General features: G+C 42.5%; 1 protein-coding gene across 4 annotated transcripts in view; it reads left to right on the top strand.

Moving 5' to 3' along the window:
- The window catches only part of taok3a (TAO kinase 3a), a 92,704-nt gene that overhangs the window by 50,116 nt on the left and 20,222 nt on the right, over positions 1 to 22,366 (top strand). For all 4 annotated transcript variants that reach the window (XM_036980179.1, XM_036980176.1, XM_036980177.1 and 1 more), the window contains 8 exons: positions 10,101 to 10,328; positions 12,261 to 12,332; positions 12,954 to 13,055; positions 13,598 to 13,643; positions 14,371 to 14,467; positions 17,620 to 17,733; positions 19,433 to 19,524; positions 21,438 to 21,531. In XM_036980179.1, coding sequence (XP_036836074.1) covers positions 10,197 to 10,328; positions 12,261 to 12,332; positions 12,954 to 13,055; positions 13,598 to 13,643; positions 14,371 to 14,467; positions 17,620 to 17,733; positions 19,433 to 19,524; positions 21,438 to 21,531 — 749 coding nt within the window. In that variant the 5' untranslated portion in view covers positions 10,101 to 10,196. The remainder of the gene's footprint in view (positions 1 to 10,100; positions 10,329 to 12,260; positions 12,333 to 12,953; positions 13,056 to 13,597; positions 13,644 to 14,370; positions 14,468 to 17,619; positions 17,734 to 19,432; positions 19,525 to 21,437; positions 21,532 to 22,366) is intronic.

The raw sequence follows: 22,366 nt of genomic DNA, 5'->3' as shown, positions 1-22,366 counted from the left end.
CAATATTCAATCCATTCTGATCGATAAATGTATTCACTTTGAACCATTTAGTCCTTTGTCAATCAAGCCTGCTCCCTCCATATTGTATTGCAACCAAGCAGGCGACTGTAATGGTTGCTCATCTCTTGCTGCTCTACATACGAGAGCCGGCGTGATGCTGCTGCCTTCGTGAACCAATCACTCAGAATTCAACTCTTCTCTGGGAGAAGAGGAGCAAGCTTTCTCTTGCCACAGCTTGCTCCAGTTTCTCTCCCCCCCCACACACACACAGACCAATATCGCTCGGAGGAAAGTTGGCTGCTGAGTCAGAGTAGTGCAGAGCGCTGGGGGGGGGTCCTGGGGAGGGAAGGAGTGGGAGGGAGTGTCCCTATGTGTGTCTGTGTGAGATTGAATGACCGAACCCCTGTATTAAAGTGTGTTATTTTCAAGAACACATGTACTCATTTTACATTTCAGTCATTTAACATGCTCTCTTATCCAGAGTGACTTGCTCAAGATATTTCAACTAGTTGGCTTGGGGATTCGAGCCAGCAACCTTTCGGTTACTGGAATGACACTTAGCTGCTAGTCTACCTGCCACCAGGGCTGATGAGTCCCAAGGCTGTCTGTCTTGATTAGTATGGCTTTAATAAAGTTAAATGATTCTCTATGGGAATAAATACCATAGTAGAATACCCTAGGAAAAGCCCTAATTCTACTCTGTTATGTCATGGTATCATGAAGTAATTTTCACTCTTTCTCTCCTTCCTTCCTCCTCTCTCCTCTCTCTCGCTATCTATCCCACCATATGTTATCTCAACGCACAATTTGCCAAGTTTATCTTTTTCTTTTATTACAAGTCCCCGGCTGCGTTTGAATCCGTTAAGAATTCCCACAGTCTGTATAATTCCTGATTCCTTAATGCGGAGGGCCGTGAGCCGCTAAACCCGCTGCCTTCGCATTCAACTCACTCGTAGGAGTTCAAATGGAATACACAATCATTGGGAGAGATGGAGAGAGGAACCGAGGAGAAGAGAGGGATGGACTGAGTGAGAAAGAGAGAAAGAGCCATTGCATCCTCCTCAGAGTGTTCATGTTTGGCCGAGTGTAAGAGATGAGACAGAGAGAGAGAGAACTCCTCAGTGTGTTTTCACCCAGTCCATCTACATCAATCTCACTGTACCAGGCAGCTATCAGCGGAGTAAGAGCTCTGGCATATGTGTTACTGCATGTGTGTGAGTAGCCATGCATGGGTGCATGTGTATGTGCACGCACATCCATGCGTGTGTGCATGTCAGAGCAGAGTTCTAGAATATAATATTCAGCAGCCTGATGGTGGTCTTTCATAGCAACACGTTTAGAGATGAATTAGTAATGGCAGTGCAGGGACCTCAGGGAACTCGCAGCGTGAGAAACAACTGTGTGCGTGCTTGCATGTATATTTGGGCAAGAGGAGATGTGAGGGAATGTCTGTTTATGAATATTCGAAATGGGAGGGGGTGTGTGTGTGTGCGTGCGTGCGCCCGATCATCATTATAACTCTAATAAACTAGTCCATCGCAATTACATTACCTCCCCCCTCTCGCACTTTACCCACACGCCTACCCACGCACACATATAGTGCCTTCAAAAAGTATTTCTCCCCTTGACCTTTTCTACATTTTGTTTTTAGAAAGTGGGATTTTTGTTTTAATTTTTGGACAACGATATACACAAAATACTCTGTCAATGTTTACTAAAAATGAATGAAAAATCAAACACAAATATTTATTGATTAGATGGGTATTCACACCCCTGAGGCAATACATGTTAGACACCTTTGGCAGCGATTACAGCTGGGAGTCTTTCTGGGTAAGTCTCTAAGAGCTTTGCACACCTGGATTGTACAATATTTCCCAATTATTCTTTTTTTAATCTTCAAGCTCTGTGAAGTTGGTTGTTGATCATTGCAAGAAAGCCATTTTCAAGTCTTGCCATAGATTTTCATGCCAATTTAAGGCAAAACTTTAGGTCACTCAGGAATATTCAATGTTGTCATGGTAAGCATCTCCAGTGTAGATTTGTCCTTGTGTTTTACGTTATTGTCCTGCTGAAAGGTGAATTTGTCTCCCAGTGTCGGTTAAAAAGAAGACTGTAGCAGGTTTTCCTCTAGGATTTTGCCTGTGCTTAGCTGTCTTCCGTTTCTTTTTATCTAGGCTACCTGGGGCGCCAGGGTAGCCTAGTGGTTAGAGCTTTGGACTAGTAACCGAAAGGTTGCAAGTTCAAATCCCCGGGCTGACAAGGCAGTTAACCCCATAGGCTGTCATTGAAAATACGATTTTTTTCTTAACTTAACTGCCTAGTTAAATAAAGGTAAAATGAAATAAAAAAACTCCCTAGTCCTTGCCGATGACAAGCCACATGTTTTTCAGTATTACTTAAGTGCCTTGTTGCAAACAGGATGCATGTTTTGGAATATTTATATTCTGTACAGGATTACTTCTTTTCACTCTGTCATTTAGGTTAGTATTGTTGAGTAACTACAATGTTGTTGATCCTAGGGCTGTTGCAGTGACCGTATTACCGCCACACCGGCGTCATGAGTCATGACCGCAGTAAAATTCTAAATGACTGTTGAGTCACGGTAATCTCCTTTTATGCACTCTGGACACGTGTTAGTAGTATCCAACTCACTAACGATTATCAGGTCTGGTACTCAGGGCTTGATTGTCCCTCTAACCACTCTGACATCAATGCAAATGCAATTGAAAATCACATCAAACACTTATCATTAAAACAGTATGTGCTTTTAAAACTCACCTCACTGTGATTGATCAATTTGAAGAAAGAAGTTCAACAGCAGATTGAAACTGAGTGTAAAACATGGTTGTTGTGGATGTTATTTCAAAGCCTAGCACATGAAATGGACAGAGCCTTTTAAGGTTGATAATTAATTCAAAACTACTATATGCATATTATAGTTTATGCATAATCATAGGCCTATATATAAGCCCAAGTCCAAAATAAAACCTGAATTAAAATAATGATTGTGCTGTTACACAATGCATAGCCAAGACATATTACGCATGGCAGAAAAACATTTAAAAAATGATTTGAAGTCTTTGGTACATAATTGGTAGCTTAAATTAAACAAATTCAGAGTTGGCCTACAATTAAAGTGAATTTGTATTTTTATTTTGAATAGCCTAGTAAAAGGGCATTTTAAAAATATTTTCATTTATATGCTGACACATTACCTTTTAGCTACATGAAATCTCACCACCGAGTGTCTCCATCTTCTCCCCTCATTCCTTTCTAAAGCGGGCAGAAAGAGGGCTGTCAACAGTTTAATGAAATATGTTTTGTTGTGAAAACATGTTACTGTTGATGTTCCTGAACAGATTTAACTTGGTTTCCCAAATTAAGGACTGGGTAGCTGCAGGAACAGGGTTCGAGAGCCTATGGAAGGCTGCATGCTCCTCAAACAGTGCTTGATGCATTCAGGGAATTAACCGGAATAGACTTCCAGACATGAGTGAAACATTTAAAAATGGCCGCCATTACAGTGCAAACAGATGACTTGTATTTTTTTCTCCTGCCCATTTGGTAATGAGCCATTCTAAATCAAAACTATTTTTACAAATGAGTAAAGACTAGATTAAATTGAGAGTAGTCTGATGGGGGAAAATGTGATCACTTGAAAAGGGAACAGTAGGTGCAGCCTATAGCCCCATTATGTAACACATATCATATATCCTTTTGATTTCTAAGGTTTGTATCATTCACAGCTAAAGTTGCCAAATAACTCTAAATCTAGCATATAAGAGCTGTTTCAAATGACCCCTTTACGCTCAACATAGCCACTTCAAATGTGCACTCGCACAAATATCCTTTCTATTTTATTCAGCTAACCTCAATTATACGTCGTGTTAATATAAAACCACATGATATAAAAGAATGGCACGGGACTTAAGCATATCTTGTCTGCTAAGTGAGCAAGCCTATGGCATGGTGCACAGCCAGATAACATTCAGTAGGCCAACTCATATTCTGTTCTTCCTGAAATACACTTTTTTCATATGTTTCTTTAGACCTGCCTAAAATAAAGTTGATTTATTTTGATGGTGTATATTCAATTGATTTGTGAGACTTTTTTTTTTAAATGTAATGTTCCAAAGGCTTGCATGCATGGATGCTAAACATGTTTGTTAATTAACGGTGAATTACCGACAGTCTTTTGCATGACATTAACCGGCTTACAAAATGTCGTGACCGCCACAGCCCTTGTTGATCCAACCTCAGTTTTCGCATATCACGACCATTAAACTCAGTAACTGTTTTCAAATCACCATTGGCCTCATGGTGAAATCCCTCTCAAGCATCTGATTTGGGAAGGACGCCTGCATCTTTGTAGTGACTGGGTGTATTGATATACCATCCAAAGCCTAATTAATAGCTTCACCATGCTCAAAGGGATAGTCGGCGTCTGCTTTTAAAAAAATGTTTACACATCTACCAATCGGTGCCCTTCTTTGCGAGGCATTGAAAAATGTCTGTGCTTGAAAATCACTACTCAATTGAGGGACCTTGTAATTATCTGTTTGTGTGGGGTACAGAGACGGGGTAGTCATTCAAAAATCATGTTAACCCCTATAATTGCACACACAGTGATTCCATGCAGCTTATTATGTGATTTGTTAAGCACATTTTTACTCCTGAACTTATTTAGGTACGCCATAACAAAGGGGTTGAATACTTATTCACTCTAGACATTTCAGCTTAATTTTTGTAATGAATTTCGAAAATGTTCTACAAACAGATTTCTACTGACATTACGCGGTATTGTGTGTAGATCAATGACACAAAATCTAAATGTAATCCATTTTAAATTCAGACTAACGCAACAAATGTGGAACAAGTAAGGGGGTGTGAATACTTTCTGAAGGCTCTGTTCTATATGCACCCACCCATTCATTCACGCGGACCCAAATGCATGCTTGTGCACTCCCCCATACACACGTGAGCATATTTACACACACACACACACACACACACTAATCTAAACCGCTTCCCTAAACCTCCCTTAGCACAACGGCATTCATAGATCCTCAAATTATTCCCGAACACACACACACACACACACACCAAACGGTGTAAGTGGGTAGAGGGAGGACAGGGAAGCAATTGTTGAACCAACCCAACAGCACTGTTACAACCTGTTGTTGCCTCGTTGCGTCATATCACACATTTCTACTGAGAAGGAGAGGAGCAGGAGGAGAGCAAAAAAGAAGGGAAGAGAGAGGGAAGTGAAGTGTCCCTTGAGAGAGCATGTGGCTTATTAATTTTCTCCTTTTCTATCTCGGACCCTCTCTCCTTCTATCACACTAATTTACACTGAGTGGACAAAACATTAGTACTGACTGGGTGATTCCAGGTGAAAGGTATGATCACTTGTTAAATCTGTCTAAAAGACCAGTTAAAGAAGGAAGTCTTGAGACAATTGAGACATGGATTGTGTGAATGGGCAAGACAAAAGATTGAAGTACATTGGAACGGGGTATGGTAGTGGGTGCCAGGCGCACTGGTTTGAGTGTGTCAAGAACTGCAACGCTGCTGGGATCCTCACCCTCCACAGTTTCTCTTGTGTATCAAGAATGCTCCACCACCCAAAGGACATTAAGCCAACATGACACACTGTGGGAAGAATTGGAGTCAACATAGGCCAGCATCCCTGTTGAACACTTTCGACACTTTGTAGAGTCTATGCCCCGACTGAGGCTGTTCTGAGTGCAAAAGGGGGTGCATCTCAATATTAGGAAGGTGTTCAGAATGTTTTGTGCACTCAGTGGCTTTGAAACCTTTTGAAACCCCTACCACGTGGGTAAAATCACTGATGCTCTCTCTCTCTCGTGCGCTCTTCTCTCTCCTTTATTTTCTCTCTTTATCTCACCTCTCTCTCTCTCTCTCTCTGTCTCTGTCTCTGTGTTCTTTTATCTGGCGGAAGCTGTCTATCCAGATTGAGCGGGGGGCTTACGTCAGGTTTTATTTGAAGCTGGAGAGGTTTGAGCTCAACAGGAGGAGAGGGGCGACCGACCAGGATGATGCAATGAAGAGACACACACACACACACACACACACATTTGGAATAATTTATTTGGATTCACTGTCAAGCCTATAATCATGGAAACAAAAACACGGTCTCCGCAATCACTCTCTCTCACACACACACACACAATGTGTTTTCCCTGTTGGCATGTCGGAAGGGCCAGTGAACGATTGCAGGATGTTTGAATACATTATGTTTTTCTATAGCTAAAGGGTGTATTTATCGTTCTATGTAAGGTCTATAACAGCGGAGGCCAGTAAGAAACATGGCGCCTATTTCATTCAGAACAATCTGACCATGAACTGAGAAGTTGCCAGTAGTTTGCCAATTCCTAACTCTGATATCAGTGGTGGAATGAATCAATGTTTTTAAAAACGTTTAACCCATATTTTTCATAGGTTTTGCAAAGCAGTGATTATGTAAGTTGTATGTGTGAACTGAACTTTAGTTTAACAGAGTAACGCTTCATTCTAAAAAAGCAAAGGTTCCTTGTGTATCCTTTAGGGGTTCTTCAAATTGAAACTGTGGGGGAACCCCTATAAGTTCTTCGAAGAACCCTTTTAATGGGTCCTCAAAGAACCTTTTGAATAATCTTTTGCAGTTCATTTTTGAACTAGCCCCTTCACCTAATTATTATTGTTATTATTATTCATAGTAATATGCATAACACTAATATCAATAACACAATATTTTAGTTGTCAGTGTTTAATGATTTTAGTGGCAAAGCAGAATAAAAAAAATCCAAGTATGAGGTAAACTCCCAGCAGGGCCCCAAGTCCAATGGGTATATCTACTGGTGTGTTGCTATTGATGTTCTCCTCATCCATAGCCAGAATGATTTTTGCAGTGCATGGTGAATCGAACAGGCTTCCTGTTATATTCATCAGAGGTGTAGGGAGGGTGAAGTCTGTGAATCCCAAAAATAGTAATTATACAGATCATTAACAAAATATGCACACGACAGCATTCATACCTTGTGAATGAAAAAAAAATTATGTTTTGATAATGTTTTTCACCTTGTCCATAATGTAGAGGCCTATGGGATAAGGTAAATGTGATCTGCATAACATACCAATAGACACACCTTTTGTATGCCTCCTCGTCTGTATACCTACAGACACAAAAGTGAGCAGTTCAGTCATCCTCACCCAATACAGCTAGCCTTCAACACATTCTTATAGCCTACATATTCTTACCTCTTTGTTGGTTGATATCCATTGAATTGTGTCCTTTTTCTATTTTTTTAGAAAGATTGGCACAAATATAAAAAGATAGATGGTATCATCATAAAACAATATCAATTTAGACATACATGGGACAAACCTTAACCTTAAATTGAGGAGATCTTACAAATGTTCAGTTAAGTGCCTGCGCCTGTTGTTCTTTCAACTTCAAATCCAAATATTTCAGTTGGGCAGTTAGGTTCCTGCAAGAACCCCCACCTACTAAGGAGGTTCCTTGATGAACCCCACCTCCTATAGGGTTCTTGGAATAACCTTTTTGGGGGCAATTTTCAGTGCCAAGATCCTTAAGGTTCTTCAAAAAACTGAGAGGATCTTTTTGAACCCATCATGTTTTGAGTGTATAGCAAGAATCTAACACAATGCACAGTATTGTAATGTACACATTAGAGCCCTTGTACGCAGGCTGTCATGCATCGAGAAGATGGCACAACAAAGCCTATTCCCCCTTAGCTCTACCAACATGTACATATTACCTTAATTACCTCGACTAACCGGTGCCCCCGCACATTGACTCTGTTCCGGAACCCCCTGAATATAGCCTCACTACTGTTGTTTTATTGTTGCTCCTTAATTATTTATTATTTCATTTTTTTACTCTTATCTGCATTGCTGGTTAAGAGCTTGTAAAGTAAGCGTTTCACTGTAAGTATTCCACGGATGTGACAAATACAATTTGATTTTATTATGCATACTTCCTACAATTTGATTTTATTATGGATACTTCCTACATATCCCATCTTGTTTTTCACACCGTAACGCCCTCAAACTCAACTCTGGACCTCGAAGACAGTTTCACTGCATTTTTTCATTGTTCCTCTCTAATCAGGGACTGATTTTGACCTGGGACACCAGGTGTTTGCAATTATCCATTTAATACCCATTTAAAAATTCAATTCAAATAATAATAAAGGAGGCGACAAGGACAAAACAATATAACTTGAAACTAACGTAAACCCCCTACAGTGGTAACAAGGTTTTTGATATATTTTTGTATCTGGAAAGAAGACATAACTCTTTAATAAGAAGAAACTCGTGAGAATTATGATGACGATGTTGAGTGTCTGTGTGTGTTCCTGTCTCTGCCTGTGTACACCGTGTTTTTCTGCCTGTGTAAAAAAAAAAAGGTATGTGCGTAATCATGTGGCCCTCTGCTCTCTCTGTCTGTGTGTCCGTCCGTCCCTCCCTCCAATGAGATTAGGGGTTCTCCCATGGAAGTCATGGATGTTGAAGGCTGACCGCAGTACTGCAGGCATTGTTAGCAGAAAACAGGATCCCCAATTATAGTGAATGGAAAAAAGTACATCTTCGTGTAAATTAAAACAATTAATTGAATACAATCATGGTACCAATAATTGCTTTAAATACTCCCGGTGTATGTCCTTGAACCGATTATTTTAAAATTGAACACAGAAGTTATAAGGATAATTTAGTTGCAAATACCAGCCTGCAGTACCCCAGTCGGCCTTCAACTTTAGTTACTCAATGAGAGGGGGCAGCAGTGAGCTAGCCTGCAACGTCACTTCCTGGAGTAGCTCAAACTGCGCATGTTAAGTCTCCATGAGATGCCATCTTAACTGACTTAATTTGGCTTCAATGCGCTATTGAGTCTTCACATGGGAGGAATGGTGTCACATGATCGATGGCATTGTTCATTTATATATACAGTCATTGGTGTGTCACTAACTGGAACAAAGCTCAGGCTATATGTCACATGTTTGATGGCCCAGCTGCAGTCTGGTGACTCACAACAGCCATACCTGCTGCTGCTAGCCTGTACATCCGAGTGTGTCAGTGTGTGTGCGCATGTGTGGAAGTGATGCACCAATGACTCACGGTGATCGAGCCGTCCAGTTTGTGTGGGTCTGTGAGTGTGTGTGCATGTGTATATTTTCCTCCAACTGTGTGTCTGATCTTCTGCTTGGATGAGCAACAGGAGCAGACAGTGAGCAGTCCATGCCGTACCATCTTCTTCTGCCCCCTCTACCCTGCCAACTGTTCATGTGACATACACACACATTCAGCTTGTAATTCCTAGAAAGAATCAGGTTATATGGGGATGAGTAGGATATTGGAGCAGACAAGGTTGTACCGAGTCTCTTGATCAGTCTGTGTGTATGTGCATGTTTGTGTTGGTCTTTAGGTCCTGATTGTAAATGTAATCTCTATGTTGTGTGTAGGCCTCCAGTAACTCCATCATACACGTGTCTCTGTGTGTGTGTGTGTGTGTGTGTCTGCTACATGGATCGTGCCTTTCCTGACAAGCTGCTTAAATACCAGCCCCTCATGTCACGCCTCGGCTATCAGTGCAAGCTCGCTGTCCTGGCCATGTTCACAGGCTGATAGTACATGGCCTTCAGATAGCAGGCCTGCATAAGACGAAGCAGCTACCAAGTTACTACTCGGTGTCAGCACTTATGGGCAGCATTGTTGTGTGGAGACGGTGCTATCTGTTTCCTTAGGTGTCCAGATATCCCTGTCCTGAAATGTTTGAATGGTTATTGTATGAATTATGATTTGTGGATTCATAAAGTATTTAAAATTGTGTGTCTTCCATCCAGGTAGTGATCATAAATGCTGTCTGTCTGCACGGTTACGTCCTAACTTATTACCACCTCTCTCTCTCTCTCTACGTTTTGGCATGGGAAACGTGTACATTGCCAAAGCAAGTGAAATAGATAATAAACAAAAGTGAAATAAATAATAACATTTTTACAGTAAACATTACAGTCACAAACATTGCAGATTCTAGTAACTCTCTCTCTCGCTCTCTCTGTATGTTTTCTCTCATCCAGGTGGGTATGGTAAATGCCCGGCGCGTGGATGAGGAGCAGCAGCTGCAGTGAGGTGGAACATCGCGGGAACCGCGGTACCGTCTAGCCCCGCCCACCATGCCCTCGTCCACGCGGAAGGGAGCGCTGAAGGACCCCGAGCTGGCCGACCTCTTCTTCAAAGATGACCCCGAGGAAGTCTTCTGTGACCTGCACGAGATCGGCCATGGCAGCTTTGGGGCCGTCTACTTTGTGAGTAGTACCTCAGGGCTGGATACTAAATTGAGTTATGTCTAACTCAGAAATGTACATTTCGGAAATTTTAATTAAAACATTTTATTTTTAAAATGTAATTTTCATTTAGCTAGGCAAGTCATTTTAACTAGGCATTACTGAAATCATTTTCACAATACATTTAGTACTTAGATAGTATTTGAAGTTATTGGCCAACTATTGAACAGGGCCTATTTCATTTCAATTTCTCAACCAATGGAAATGCTTTCATGGCGATTGTCAATTGAAAGTGATATTTAGTCCAAGACTGGCCCTGGTCAGTGTGTGTGTTATATGCATTGGGTGAGTGCAATCCCTACTATTCACTGTCAGGATCATGTTAGACACCCAGTCTAGCTGTCTGTGGCTATAGATGTCAGAGTCCAGGGACAAGATCACTCGCTCTCTCAAGGTTGTCTAATAATAACTCTGCTGTCATTTCTGTTAAATTCTGTCTCTGCCGCATTTCTTAATCTGGTCGTCACTAATGACAGAAGGCCTTTAAATCTAAATCAACGCAGAGCGGGAGAGAGGGGAGGATGAATCTGCTAGCACCAATCCCTCCATCCTCCTCCTCCCCTCCCTTCACCCCTCTCATCCCTCCCTCTAGCCCTCTCCTCCTTTTCCTCCTCCCCTCCCTCCATCCTCTTTCTTTCAACCCTCCCTCCAGCCATCCTTTCCCCCCCCCCCTCTTTCTTTCCACCTCCAACATCCCTCCCCCCCCCCCCCCCCCCCCCCCCCCCCCCTCCTCCATCCCCCAGCCTGTCCATATGCAAGGCTGGGGGGAGAAGGATAAACGGAAGCCTTTCCTCCTAAGACAGCTGTTCTGCGCGTTAAGTGGCGAGGCCAGCTGGTGATGGATGGCTGGATGGATAGATAGTAGGGCAGGCAGGAGATTTTACCTGGCCTGGTTGACTGACATTAGTGCTCCTCTAAGTCCAGTCATCTACCGGACAAGGCTACATTCATAGAAATATACTTATTAGAATGGGAAATGGATTTAAAGTGGCAATCTGGATTTGAGGTTAATGGCTGTGTATCAATAATTTAACATTCCAAAATGGATATACCAATCCCAGAGTAGCCTTTAAAATGTTCCAGTCAAATTGCCATAGTCTGAAGGGATTTGCCCATTCTAGTAATTATATTTATATGGCTATGGTACTGTATGTCAGCATGCCACATGAGGCCATCAGTCTTGTCTGGCTGATTTGGCTGGCTAGTATGAAATCCTGGTGCCTTTTTGGTAATTGATACACTTCTTTACCCGCTGTGAGCTACTAGGATAGCTATCTGCAAGTGTTCGCTAGCTGCTGTGGCTAGCTCATAGCTCTACTATGCATTCACATTCCTTCTGACCAAAGGCATGTGTATGGTGGGAAATTACTGAAATGGAATGAGGCACCATCAACGTTTGTATGAGGAAGCCATCCATGTGTTCTAAAAGCCTTAGGGATTTTAACACGCGCAATGTTCTAATTACTGTGTGGTTAAGTACCTAGCCAGCTAGCTTCTCTGTTGAGTTGCTTGTTTCCTCTATGCTTGTTTTCGTCTATGCTCACATTTGTAACTACAGGGAGTTTCCTACATATGTTTAGTATTGCCATCTTTTGAGGAGACAGTTGATTCTTGTTTCCCATTTACCCTCATTTGACTCAGAGCCATATACAGAGAGTGGCTACATCTCAGTCATATGACCCACTTTTACCAGTTTTTGGCTACCAACTGGATTCTAGCCAGCTGTTAAATATAGGCCTATATCCTGTATCCAGACTACAGCTGTGCGTTTCTACGAGAAATGCCTGTTCTCACATTCACCTTTCTCTCTCGCTTTACATTTCTTTTCCCTCTCACTCACTCCCCTCCTCTCCTCTCTCTTGCCTACTCTCACTGCCCTCTACTCTCCCTCAGGCCAGAAACTCCTACTCCAACGAGGTGGTGGCCATCAAGAAGATGTCCTACAATGGCAAACAGACCACTGAGGTGAGAGGACTGCAGCCTTTTACTCACTTTAAACACAAGATGAACTAATTTAGCACTCTGTCTGCTTTATCAGTCACACCTCAGGCCTTGAAACAGAGGTTAAACAAGATGAGAGGACAACTAATACAAATGTTTTGAACTCCCTCTCAAACTCTTCCCTCTATGGCCAATGGGACGGTCACAACTCAGGACTTGAAACGGAGGTTCAACATCCCATGGGCAGTCCCTTCCTCTGGCTGCTATGATGGTCACAACTCTGTATTTTTGAAATCACAACCTGGCCACTGGAATGGTCACAGCTTAGGCCTTGTAGCAGAGGTCAAATGAGACGAGAACAACTAACACAAACACTTTGAAATTACACACTGTTCCCACTCTGGCCACTTTATGGTCACACCTAAGGGCTTTAAACAGAGGTTCAACATTCCCTGCGATCCACAAGGCCTTGGGTTGGGGTCCTCCTCTCTTGTGTAAATGGAACTGACCTATCCATAAACCCACTGCCCTGGCCAATATGTCAGGGCCAACATGCTGTGAATAGGGCTCTTTGCAGATGTGTTGATGTTGTTGACTCTTACACTCTCTCTCTCTCTCTCATTCTCTCCCTCCTTCTCTCCTCAGAAATGGCAGGACATCATTAAGGAGGTCAAGTTTTTGGAACAGCTGCGCCATCCAAACACCATTGAGTACAAAGGCTGCTACTTGAAGGATAACACTGCCTGGGTCAGTGGAGTGTGGCAGAGCTGCCAGGGAAACCACTTCCCCCCCCCTCTTCATCAGGCTGCTTCTATCTTTCTTTCAACTCTCTTTCTTTCTTTTCATCTCTCACTCTGACTCTTTCTCATAATCTCGCTCATTCTCTTTCTCTCTCGGTCTCACCATTTTCTACCTTTCCCATTTTTGTCTCTCTCTCATCCCTCTTTTGCCTAGTTTCTCTGATTCTCTTTCATCATTTGTCTCCTTCTCTAAAACCTCCCTTTTACAACATGGTTTATGTCATGACCTTTTAAAATATGCACCAACCACTTCCAGTGTAAAAGTCGTTAGGAAAATCTTTTTGCACTTGACAGCACTTTCTCTTATTTTTGGTTTCCACCACCTCTGCTATGATGGTAATAAATGAGGCCTTCCTTGTTTTTGTCTGAGTCATTATATAATAGATATTTGGGGTTGTTGGTCATTTGTTTAAGGAGGCAACTCTTAATCTTGTGTGTGTTTTTGGGTGTCCACTTGTCTCTGACCTATGACCTTTCTGTCTCTTCCAGCTGGTGATGGAGTACTGCCTAGGCTCCGCATCAGATTTACTAGAGGGTGAGTAGTAAACACACATCCAGCGCGCACACACACAAACACACACACATACTTATTCACCTAAACACACACAGTTCATTCAAAGAGAAGTTACAAAATCGCAATGAGAATATCGGGGTTATTTTTGAGCATGTGCTTTATAAACCCATTAGTAATGCAACATTCATGGTAAGCAAGGAACCTTTTATCTCTAAACAGGGTGTGTAATATTCCACTGTGAATGTTCCTGTTCAGGGTCTCCAAACATTCCGCACCTTGGCCTACGTGATATATTTAGCACTTCTGTTTGTGTCCCGTCCTGGCTGTCATGGAAACTGTTTTAAACAGCCATGACAGTTGGCTGGTTTTGACCTATTTTTGTGTGTGTGAAGCACTTCTGAAATTCCTCCACTGTAGTTCTGCTTCCTTTGACTCTAAGGCAAGGCGTCGCTCTGCTAGCCTGGTCCCAGATTTGTTCGTGCTGTCTTGCCAACTCATATTGTCATCAAGTTGGTAAGACCGCACAAACAGATCTGGGGCCAGGCTTTCAGAGCAGCAATCCACCCACCGGGAATGTGTTTTATAACCCTTTTATCCCAACCCTGTTAGACTTTACACATTTAACAGATGCTTCTGGGGTTTGTTGTTGTGTGTCATATCAGGAAGGGCAGATTGCTTTTGTCTCTAGATAGCACTGACGGTTTTCCCCCTTGATGTATTTTTCTCTTCTTTGTACCCTCCATTCCAGTTCATAAGAAACCGCTCCAAGAGGTTGAAATTGCTGCCATAACCCATGGTGCCTTGCTAGGACTGGCTTACCTCCATTCCCATAATATGATTCACAGGTGAGCTTCCGGTCTACCTGTCTTCCATATGCCCCCTCGTTAAAATGTTTGTCATCAACATCTTAAATTAGCCCCACCCCCCACTTCTCCTTCACCCAAATCCAGACAGCTTATGTTCTGAAAGAGCTGAAAAATCTGGATCACTACAAATCAACTGGGCTAGACAGTATGGACCCTCTCTTTCTAAAACTATCAGCCAAAATTGTTGCAACCCCTGTTACTAGCCTGTTCAACCTCTCTTTCGTATCGCCTGCGATCCCTAAAGATTAGAGAGCTGCTGCGGACACTCTAGACCCAAACTGTTACAGACATATATCCATCCTGCTCTGCCTTTCTAAAGTCTTCGAAAGCCAAGTTAACAAACAGTTCACCGACCATTTCGAATCCCACCGTACCTTCTCCACTATGCAATCTCGTTTTCAAGCTGGTCATGGGTGCACCTCAGCCACGCTCAAGGTCCTAAATGATATCATAACCGTCAAAAATAAAAAACAGTACTGTGCAGCAGTTTTCATCGACCTGGCCAAGGCTTTCGACTCAATCACCGCTTTCTTATCGGCAGACTCAATAGCCTTGGTTTTTCAAATGACTGACTCGCCTGGTTCACCAACTACTTCTCAGATAGAGCTCAGTGTTGTCCAGACCTCTGGCAGTCTATGGGGGTGCCACAGGGTTCAATTCTCGGGCCTATTCTTCTCTCTGTATATCAATGATATCACTCTTGCTGCTGGTGATTCTCTGATCCACCTCCTACGCAGACGACACCATTCTGTATACATCTGACCCTTCCTTGGACACTGTGTTAACAAACTTTTAAACGAGCTTCAACGCCATACAACACTCCTTCTGTGGCCTCCAACTGCTTTTAAATGCTAGTAAAAGTAAATGCATGCTCTTCAACGATTGCTGCCCGCACCCTCCTGCCCGCCTAGCATCCCTACTCTGGATGGTTCTGACTTAGAAAATGTGGACAACTACAAATACCTAGGTGTCTGGCTAGACTGTAAACTCTCCTTCCAGACTCACATTAAGCATCTCCAATCCCAAATTAAATCTAGAATCGGCTTCCTATTTCGCAACAAAGCCTCCTTCACTCATGCTGCCAAACATACCCTCGTAAAACTGACTATCCTACTGATCCTTGACTTCGGCGATGTCATTTACAAAATAGCCTCCAACACTCTACTCAGCAAATTGGATGTAGTCTATCACAGTGCCATCCGTTTTGTCACCGAAGCCCCATATACTACCCACCACTGCGACTTGTATGCTCTCGTTGGCTGGCCCTTGCTACATATTCATCGCCAAACCCACTGGTCATCTATAAGTCTTTGCTAGGTAAATCCCCACCTTATCTCAGCTCACTTGTCTCCATAGCAACACCCACCCACTGCACACGCTCCAGCAGGTTTATTTCACTGGTCATCCCCAAATCCTTCACCTCCTTTGGCCACCTTTCCTTCCAGTTCTCTGCTGCCAATGACTGGAATTGAATTGCAAAAATCACTGAACCTGGAGTCTTATATCTCCCTCTCTAACTTTAAGCATCAGCTGTCAGAGCAGCTTACCGTTTTGACCGTACGTTTGTTTATCCCATGTGTAACTCTGTTGTTTTTGTCTCACTGCTTTGCTTTATCTTGGCCAGGTCGCAGTTGTAAATGAGAACTTGTTCTCAACTGGCCTACCTGGTTAAATAAAGGTGGGAACAAAAAATAAAAAAAATAAAAATGTAAACACGTTTGAGCTCTTGCTGAGACGAGATATGTGGTGCCTCTGGTCTCATTGTTAAGTAATAATGAACTCATCAGAGAGAACATTCTTAGAGTTGTCATCTGCCAACCCTAATCTGTATTTCAATGTGCATTCCAACAGGCCCTTTTCTTGAACATCACTTACGGAGAATGTTATGTGAAACCTTTATCATTTTTCCACCATTGCCCATAAAGACAAATATTACTGTTTTATCATGTTAAAAGTTCTGAAACCGAAAGGAAAGAAAAAGGTATATTTATTCACCACATAAATTAATTGTGAGATTGTATGCCTCCCCAAGTACAGGCCTAAATAAATGTGTGCTCCTCTCACTGTTCAGCTGAGCTCAAGGAAAGGCCTAAATAAATGTGTGCTCCTCTCACTTCAGCTGAGCTCAAGTACAGGCCTAAATAAATGTGTGCTCCTCTCACTGTTCAGCTGAGCTCAAGGAAAGGCCTAAATAAATGTGTGCTCCTCTCACTGTTCAGCTGAGCTCAAGGAAAGGCCTAAATAAATGTGTGCTCCTCTCACTGTTCAGCTGAGCTCAAGGAAAGGCCTAAATAAATGTGTGCTCCTCTCACTGTTCAGCTGAGCTCAAGGAAAGGCCTAAATAAATGTGTGCTCCTCTCACTGTTCAGCTGAACTCAAGGAAAGGCCTAAATAAATGTGTGCTCCTCTCACTGTTCAGCTGAGCTCAACGAAAGGCCTAAATAAATGTGTGCTCCTCTCACTCTTCAGCTGAGCTCCAGTACAGGCCTAAATAAATGTGTGCTCCTCTCACTGTTCAGCTGAGCTCAAGGACAGGCCTAAATAAATGTGTGCTCCTCTCACTCTTCAGCTGAGCTCAAGGAAAGGCCTAAATAAATGTGTGCTCCTCTCACTGTTCAGCTGAGCTCAAGGAAAGGCCTAAATAAATGTGTGCTCCTCTCACTGTTCAGCTGAGCTCAAGGAAAGGCCTAAATAAATGTGTGCTCCTCTCACTCTTCAGCTGAGCTCAAGTACAGGCCTAAATAAATGTGTGCTCCTCTCACTGTTCAGCTGAGCTCAAGGACAGGCCTAAATAAATGTGTGCTCCTCTCACTGTTCAGCTGAGCTCAAGGAAAGGCCTTTATTAAGCTTGAGTTATTTGCATTTCAACCCGACAGTGAGACAATATTTCCCTTTCTTCCTGCTTTTAAACGCATCACTATAAAGTCACATTGTCATATGCACGCCACATTAGAGGCTGGTGGATATACAGGCACATGCATGAAAAAGACAGACGCCAGTGCACTTCAAACGTATCACTCCCAAGAGGTAGCTAATACACCTAAAGTAGCCCATATCACTCTGAACCATATCCCACCACCCTATTCTAACCCTGTTTGACGTGTCATCGCTTATTTTTTCTCTCTCTCCAGAGATGTGAAAGCTGGAAACATCCTGCTAACTGAGCCAGGCCTGGTCAAACTGGCAGACTTCGGCTCTGCCTCAATCGCCTCTCCTGCCAACTCCTTCGTAGGAACACCTTACTGGTCAGTACCTACCATTTTGAAGGTAGAGTCAGCGGAATGACGTAGATGCATAAAGTAAACAGCATAGTGGGTCAATTTCCGCAACAACTAAGAGCGCTGAAGCGCGAGGCTCAACTTCTCTGCTGTTTTGGTCCTGTGGCTACCATGTTGTAAAAGTGTGAAGCGAGCCCGTGTACATGCGCAGATCCTGTGTGTGACTGTGGGAGCGAAGTCTTGCATCTTGCTCATCGTAATATGTCCGGTGCTGCTCGTGGCAACATCATTTCACTGAGTCTACCTTTAACAATACCTCAACACTACACTTTGCTGGTCTGTACCTCAACACAGACACAAACACCTTACTGCTCAGTGTCACCACACTAACATAATATATAGCTAGCCTAGTAGTATATAACATATCTTTGCCTCTATTGCCTCTCCTGACTCTTTCGTAGGGACACCTTATTGGCCAATATCTTAAAGTCTTAGGGATGAGGTAGTAATCATGTAGGAATACACTGAGTGTACAAAACATTAAGAACACTTTCCTAATATTGAGTTGCACCCCCCCATGTAGACTCCAATGCTCCCCACAGTTGTCAAGTTGGCTGGATGTCCTTTGGGTAGTGGACCACTCTTGATACACACGGGAAATTGTTGATTGTGAAAAACCCAGCAGCGTTGCAGTTCATGACACAAACCGGTGTGCCTGGCACCTACTACCATACCCCGTTCAAAGGCACTTCAATATTTTATCTTGCCCATTCACCCTCTGAATGGCATACATACACAATCCATGTCACGGTTTTCTCAAAGCTTAAAAATCCTTCTTTAACCTGTTTCCTCCCCTTCATCTACTGAAGTGGATTTAACAAGTGCCATCAACAAGGGATCATAGTTTTCACCTGGATTCACCTGGTCAGTCTATATCATGGAAAGAGTAGGTGTTCTTAATGTTTTGTACACCATGTACATTGTGCCAATGTTAGTGGTCAATATCTTAACACTGATGCAGTGTAAAGCTATATCTTGTATTGTATTTGTATACTCTTGTATGTTCTTGTAGCTGTTATTTGCCTAGGTTCATCTCATTGAGACCTAGTCCAAAACATCTCCTTTGTGGGAATTCTGTAACATACTTGTCAGTACCTAACGCACTACAATAGGGCATTTCCACACCAGTCCTGGGGCCTCCCCAGAATGCACATTTTTGTTCCAGCCCACCAATATCCCATTTGATTCAACTACTCGAGGCCTTGATGATTAGTTGATTAATTGAATCACATGTTCAGCTGGAACACAAATGTGGGACGCACTGGGACCAGATGGCTATGCATCATAATTTACAACTATTTATTATGTTAAAAAAAAACAATGGTCATTCACATAGAAACCCTCATAGTAACGCTGGAGACAAACAAGCAAACAAACAAAACATAGGGAGAACTCTCAGAACACTGTTTCAATTCTCCTGATACTCTCTATTCATGATACTCTAAGCTCACAGTGTGCTACTTGTATCCAGCCAGGCTGTTAATTCGACACATAACGTACAACCTCTAGTCTTCCAGCAGCACATTACTCAGACCTGAGCTTCTAGCTAGGCTATCACTGCATACCAAAGGGACTTTAAGATATCCAGGCTTAACAGATTATGCATTTCCACAAATTTAACACTGGTGGTTAATTACTGACACGTGTGTGTGTGTGTGTGTCCCAGGATGGCCCCGGAAGTGATCCTAGCAATGGACGAGGGCCAGTATGAGGGGAAGGTGGACATCTGGTCCCTGGGAATCACCTGTATTGAACTGGGTTAGTGTGCATCTGTTTTTACTGTAACAGGCTGTTCTCAGTCTTTACTGGTTTATTTACATTTCAGTCATTTAGCAGGCACTTTACCCAGAGCAACTTAGTCAGTGCATTGGTACCTACAGTGCCTTCAGGAAGTACTCGCAATCCCTTGACTTTTTCCACATTTTGTTGTGTTACAGCCTGAATTTAAAATTGATTACGTTTAGATTTTGTCACTGGCCTACACACATCACCCCATTGTGTCAAAGTAGAATTATGTTTTTAGAAATGCTTACAAGTTAATAAAACATGAAAAGCTGAAATGTCTTGAGTCAAAAAGTGTTCAACCTCTTTGTTTTGGCAAGCTTAAATAAGTTCACAAGTAAAAAATATGCTTAACAAGTCACATACGTATTGGACTCTGTGTGCAATAATAGTGTTTAACATGATTTTTGAATGACTACCCCAGACATACAATTATCTGTAAGGTCCCTCAGTCGAGCAGTGAATTTCAAACACAGATTCAACCACAAAGATCAATCCCTCGCAAAGAAGGGCACTTATTGGTAGATGTGTAAAAAAAATACAAAAATAGCAGACGTTGAATATCCCTTTTAGCATGATGAAGTTATTAATTATACTTTGGATGGTGTGTCCAATACACCCAGTCACTACAAAGATACAGGGGTTCTTCATAACTCAGTTGCTTGAGAGGAAGGAAACTGTTCAGGGATTTTACCATGAGGCAAACAGTTAATTGAGGATGGATCCACAACATTGTAGTTACTCCACAATACTAACCTAAATGACAGAGTGAAAAGTAGGAAGCCTGTACAGAATAAAAATATTCCAAAAGCAGGACAATAACGTAAAACACAAGGCCAAATCTAAACTGGAGTTGCTTAACAAGAGGACGTTGAATGTTCCCGAGTGGCCTAGTTACACTTTGACTTAAATCGTCATGAAAGTCTATGGCAAGTCTTGAAAATGTCTTTCTAACAATGATCAACAACCAACTTGACAGAGCTTGAGTAATTCTTAAAAGAATAATGTGCAAACATTGTACAATCCAGGTGTGCAAAGCTCTTAGAGACCTACCCAGAAAGACTCACAGCTGTAATCACTGCCAAAGGTGATTCTAACATGTATTGACTCGGGTGTGAATACTTATGTAAATAAATATTTCAGTATTTAATACATTTGTTTTCACTTTGTCATTATGGGATATTGTGTGTAGATGGGTGAGAAAATACATCTATTTAATCAATTTTGAATTCGGGCTGTAACACAACAAAATGTGAAATACGTCAAGGGGTATGAATACTTTCTGAAGGCACTGTGCCACTACTGTACTTCGCTCCCTGTCGAGCATTGTCCTGCAACTAGTCCACATCTCAGAAGGCATCGTTACTTGTTAGGAAAATTTACTTTTTATGGCCTTCCTCAAAATGTCAAAGAAACAAACAGACATAGCTAGACCATCTTGGACTTCCCCATCTAGAGAGAGCAGTGACACACTCCTGACTGACACATGACAGTTGATTCACAATGTTGCTCAATCATGTGTTTGTTATGTGATTACCATGGCCCCTTGTGTGCTACATGTACACACACACACAGATACACACACACACACACACACACACACACACACACACACACACACACACACACACACACACACAGATACACACACACACACACACACACACACACACACACACACACACACACAGATACACACACACACACACACACACACACACACACACAGATACACACAGATAGAATAACATTGTCAAGGTCAAAATAATATATTATCTTTCCTCATGTTCAACCAGATATGATAACCCCCTCTCTTTCTCTCTCTTCCTCTTTCTTTCTCTACTCCCCCTTTCCATATCTTCCTTCTTTATCTCTCTTCCTCTTCATAGCGGAGCGCAAGCCTCCCCTGTTCAACATGAACGCTATGAGTGCCTTATATCACATCGCCCAGAACGACTCTCCCACGCTGCAGTCCAACGAGTGGTAAGTCCTCACCATGCCTCTGCTGAGCTGTGTGACCACACACACACACACACACTCACACACACACCCTCTCATTTCCCTGGAAGTCCCAGTCTGTCTCTTGTGTAATTACCTGAGGGGCCGAGCTAAGGCCTTTCCTATTTAAAGAACCAAGCCTCAGGCTAAACTCACAGGCTACTACTGTACTGTACCATACACCAAACCACACTCTGCGGGAGGGACGGATGAAGGTAGGGCGAGTGGGAGGGTGAGATCGATAGATGGGAGGTAGGCAGAGAGAGGCCTGTCTCCCTGGATGGAGACAGACAGCTAGACAACTGCAGGTTTGGAGGGAGCGAGGCAGAGAGTGTGAGGGGAGGAAGAGGGAGACAGACAGGTGGCAATCACACTAGCCCCCCTCTTTCTTGTGCTGTTGATGCCCTTTGAATTTATGGTGTGATGACTGCCAGTCAAGTCAAGAGGAAGATCCAGTCAAACATGACTCTGTCAACATTTACAATGTCATGATACTACAGCCAGTGTATGTTTATTGGGGGGGGGGGGGGGGGTGTTGTACTCTACTTGACCCAAATAATGATGGATATAGGACTTTTTCATTTTTTAATTGAACCATTTAACCTTTATTAAACTAGGCAAGGCAACTAGACTTATATGGCTCTAGGAGTACATTCCTTTCAACAAATAAAGAATCTATAATACAGCTAAAACAAGTTGCAGCATTTGCATGAAGGTGTAAGTGTTGTGTTTTATTTTCATAGTCCACGTTCCTTACTGAGAACATCGATTTGTGTGATTCCAGGAACCCAAAGCAAACAGATTCACAAGTAGTACATTC

Source organism: Oncorhynchus mykiss, chromosome 6, assembly GCF_013265735.2.
Source record: "Oncorhynchus mykiss isolate Arlee chromosome 6, USDA_OmykA_1.1, whole genome shotgun sequence".
NCBI lineage: Eukaryota > Metazoa > Chordata > Actinopteri > Salmoniformes > Salmonidae > Oncorhynchus > Oncorhynchus mykiss.
Note: the sequence above shows the minus strand (reverse complement) of the source record. Positions and strands in the feature narration are given on the sequence as shown.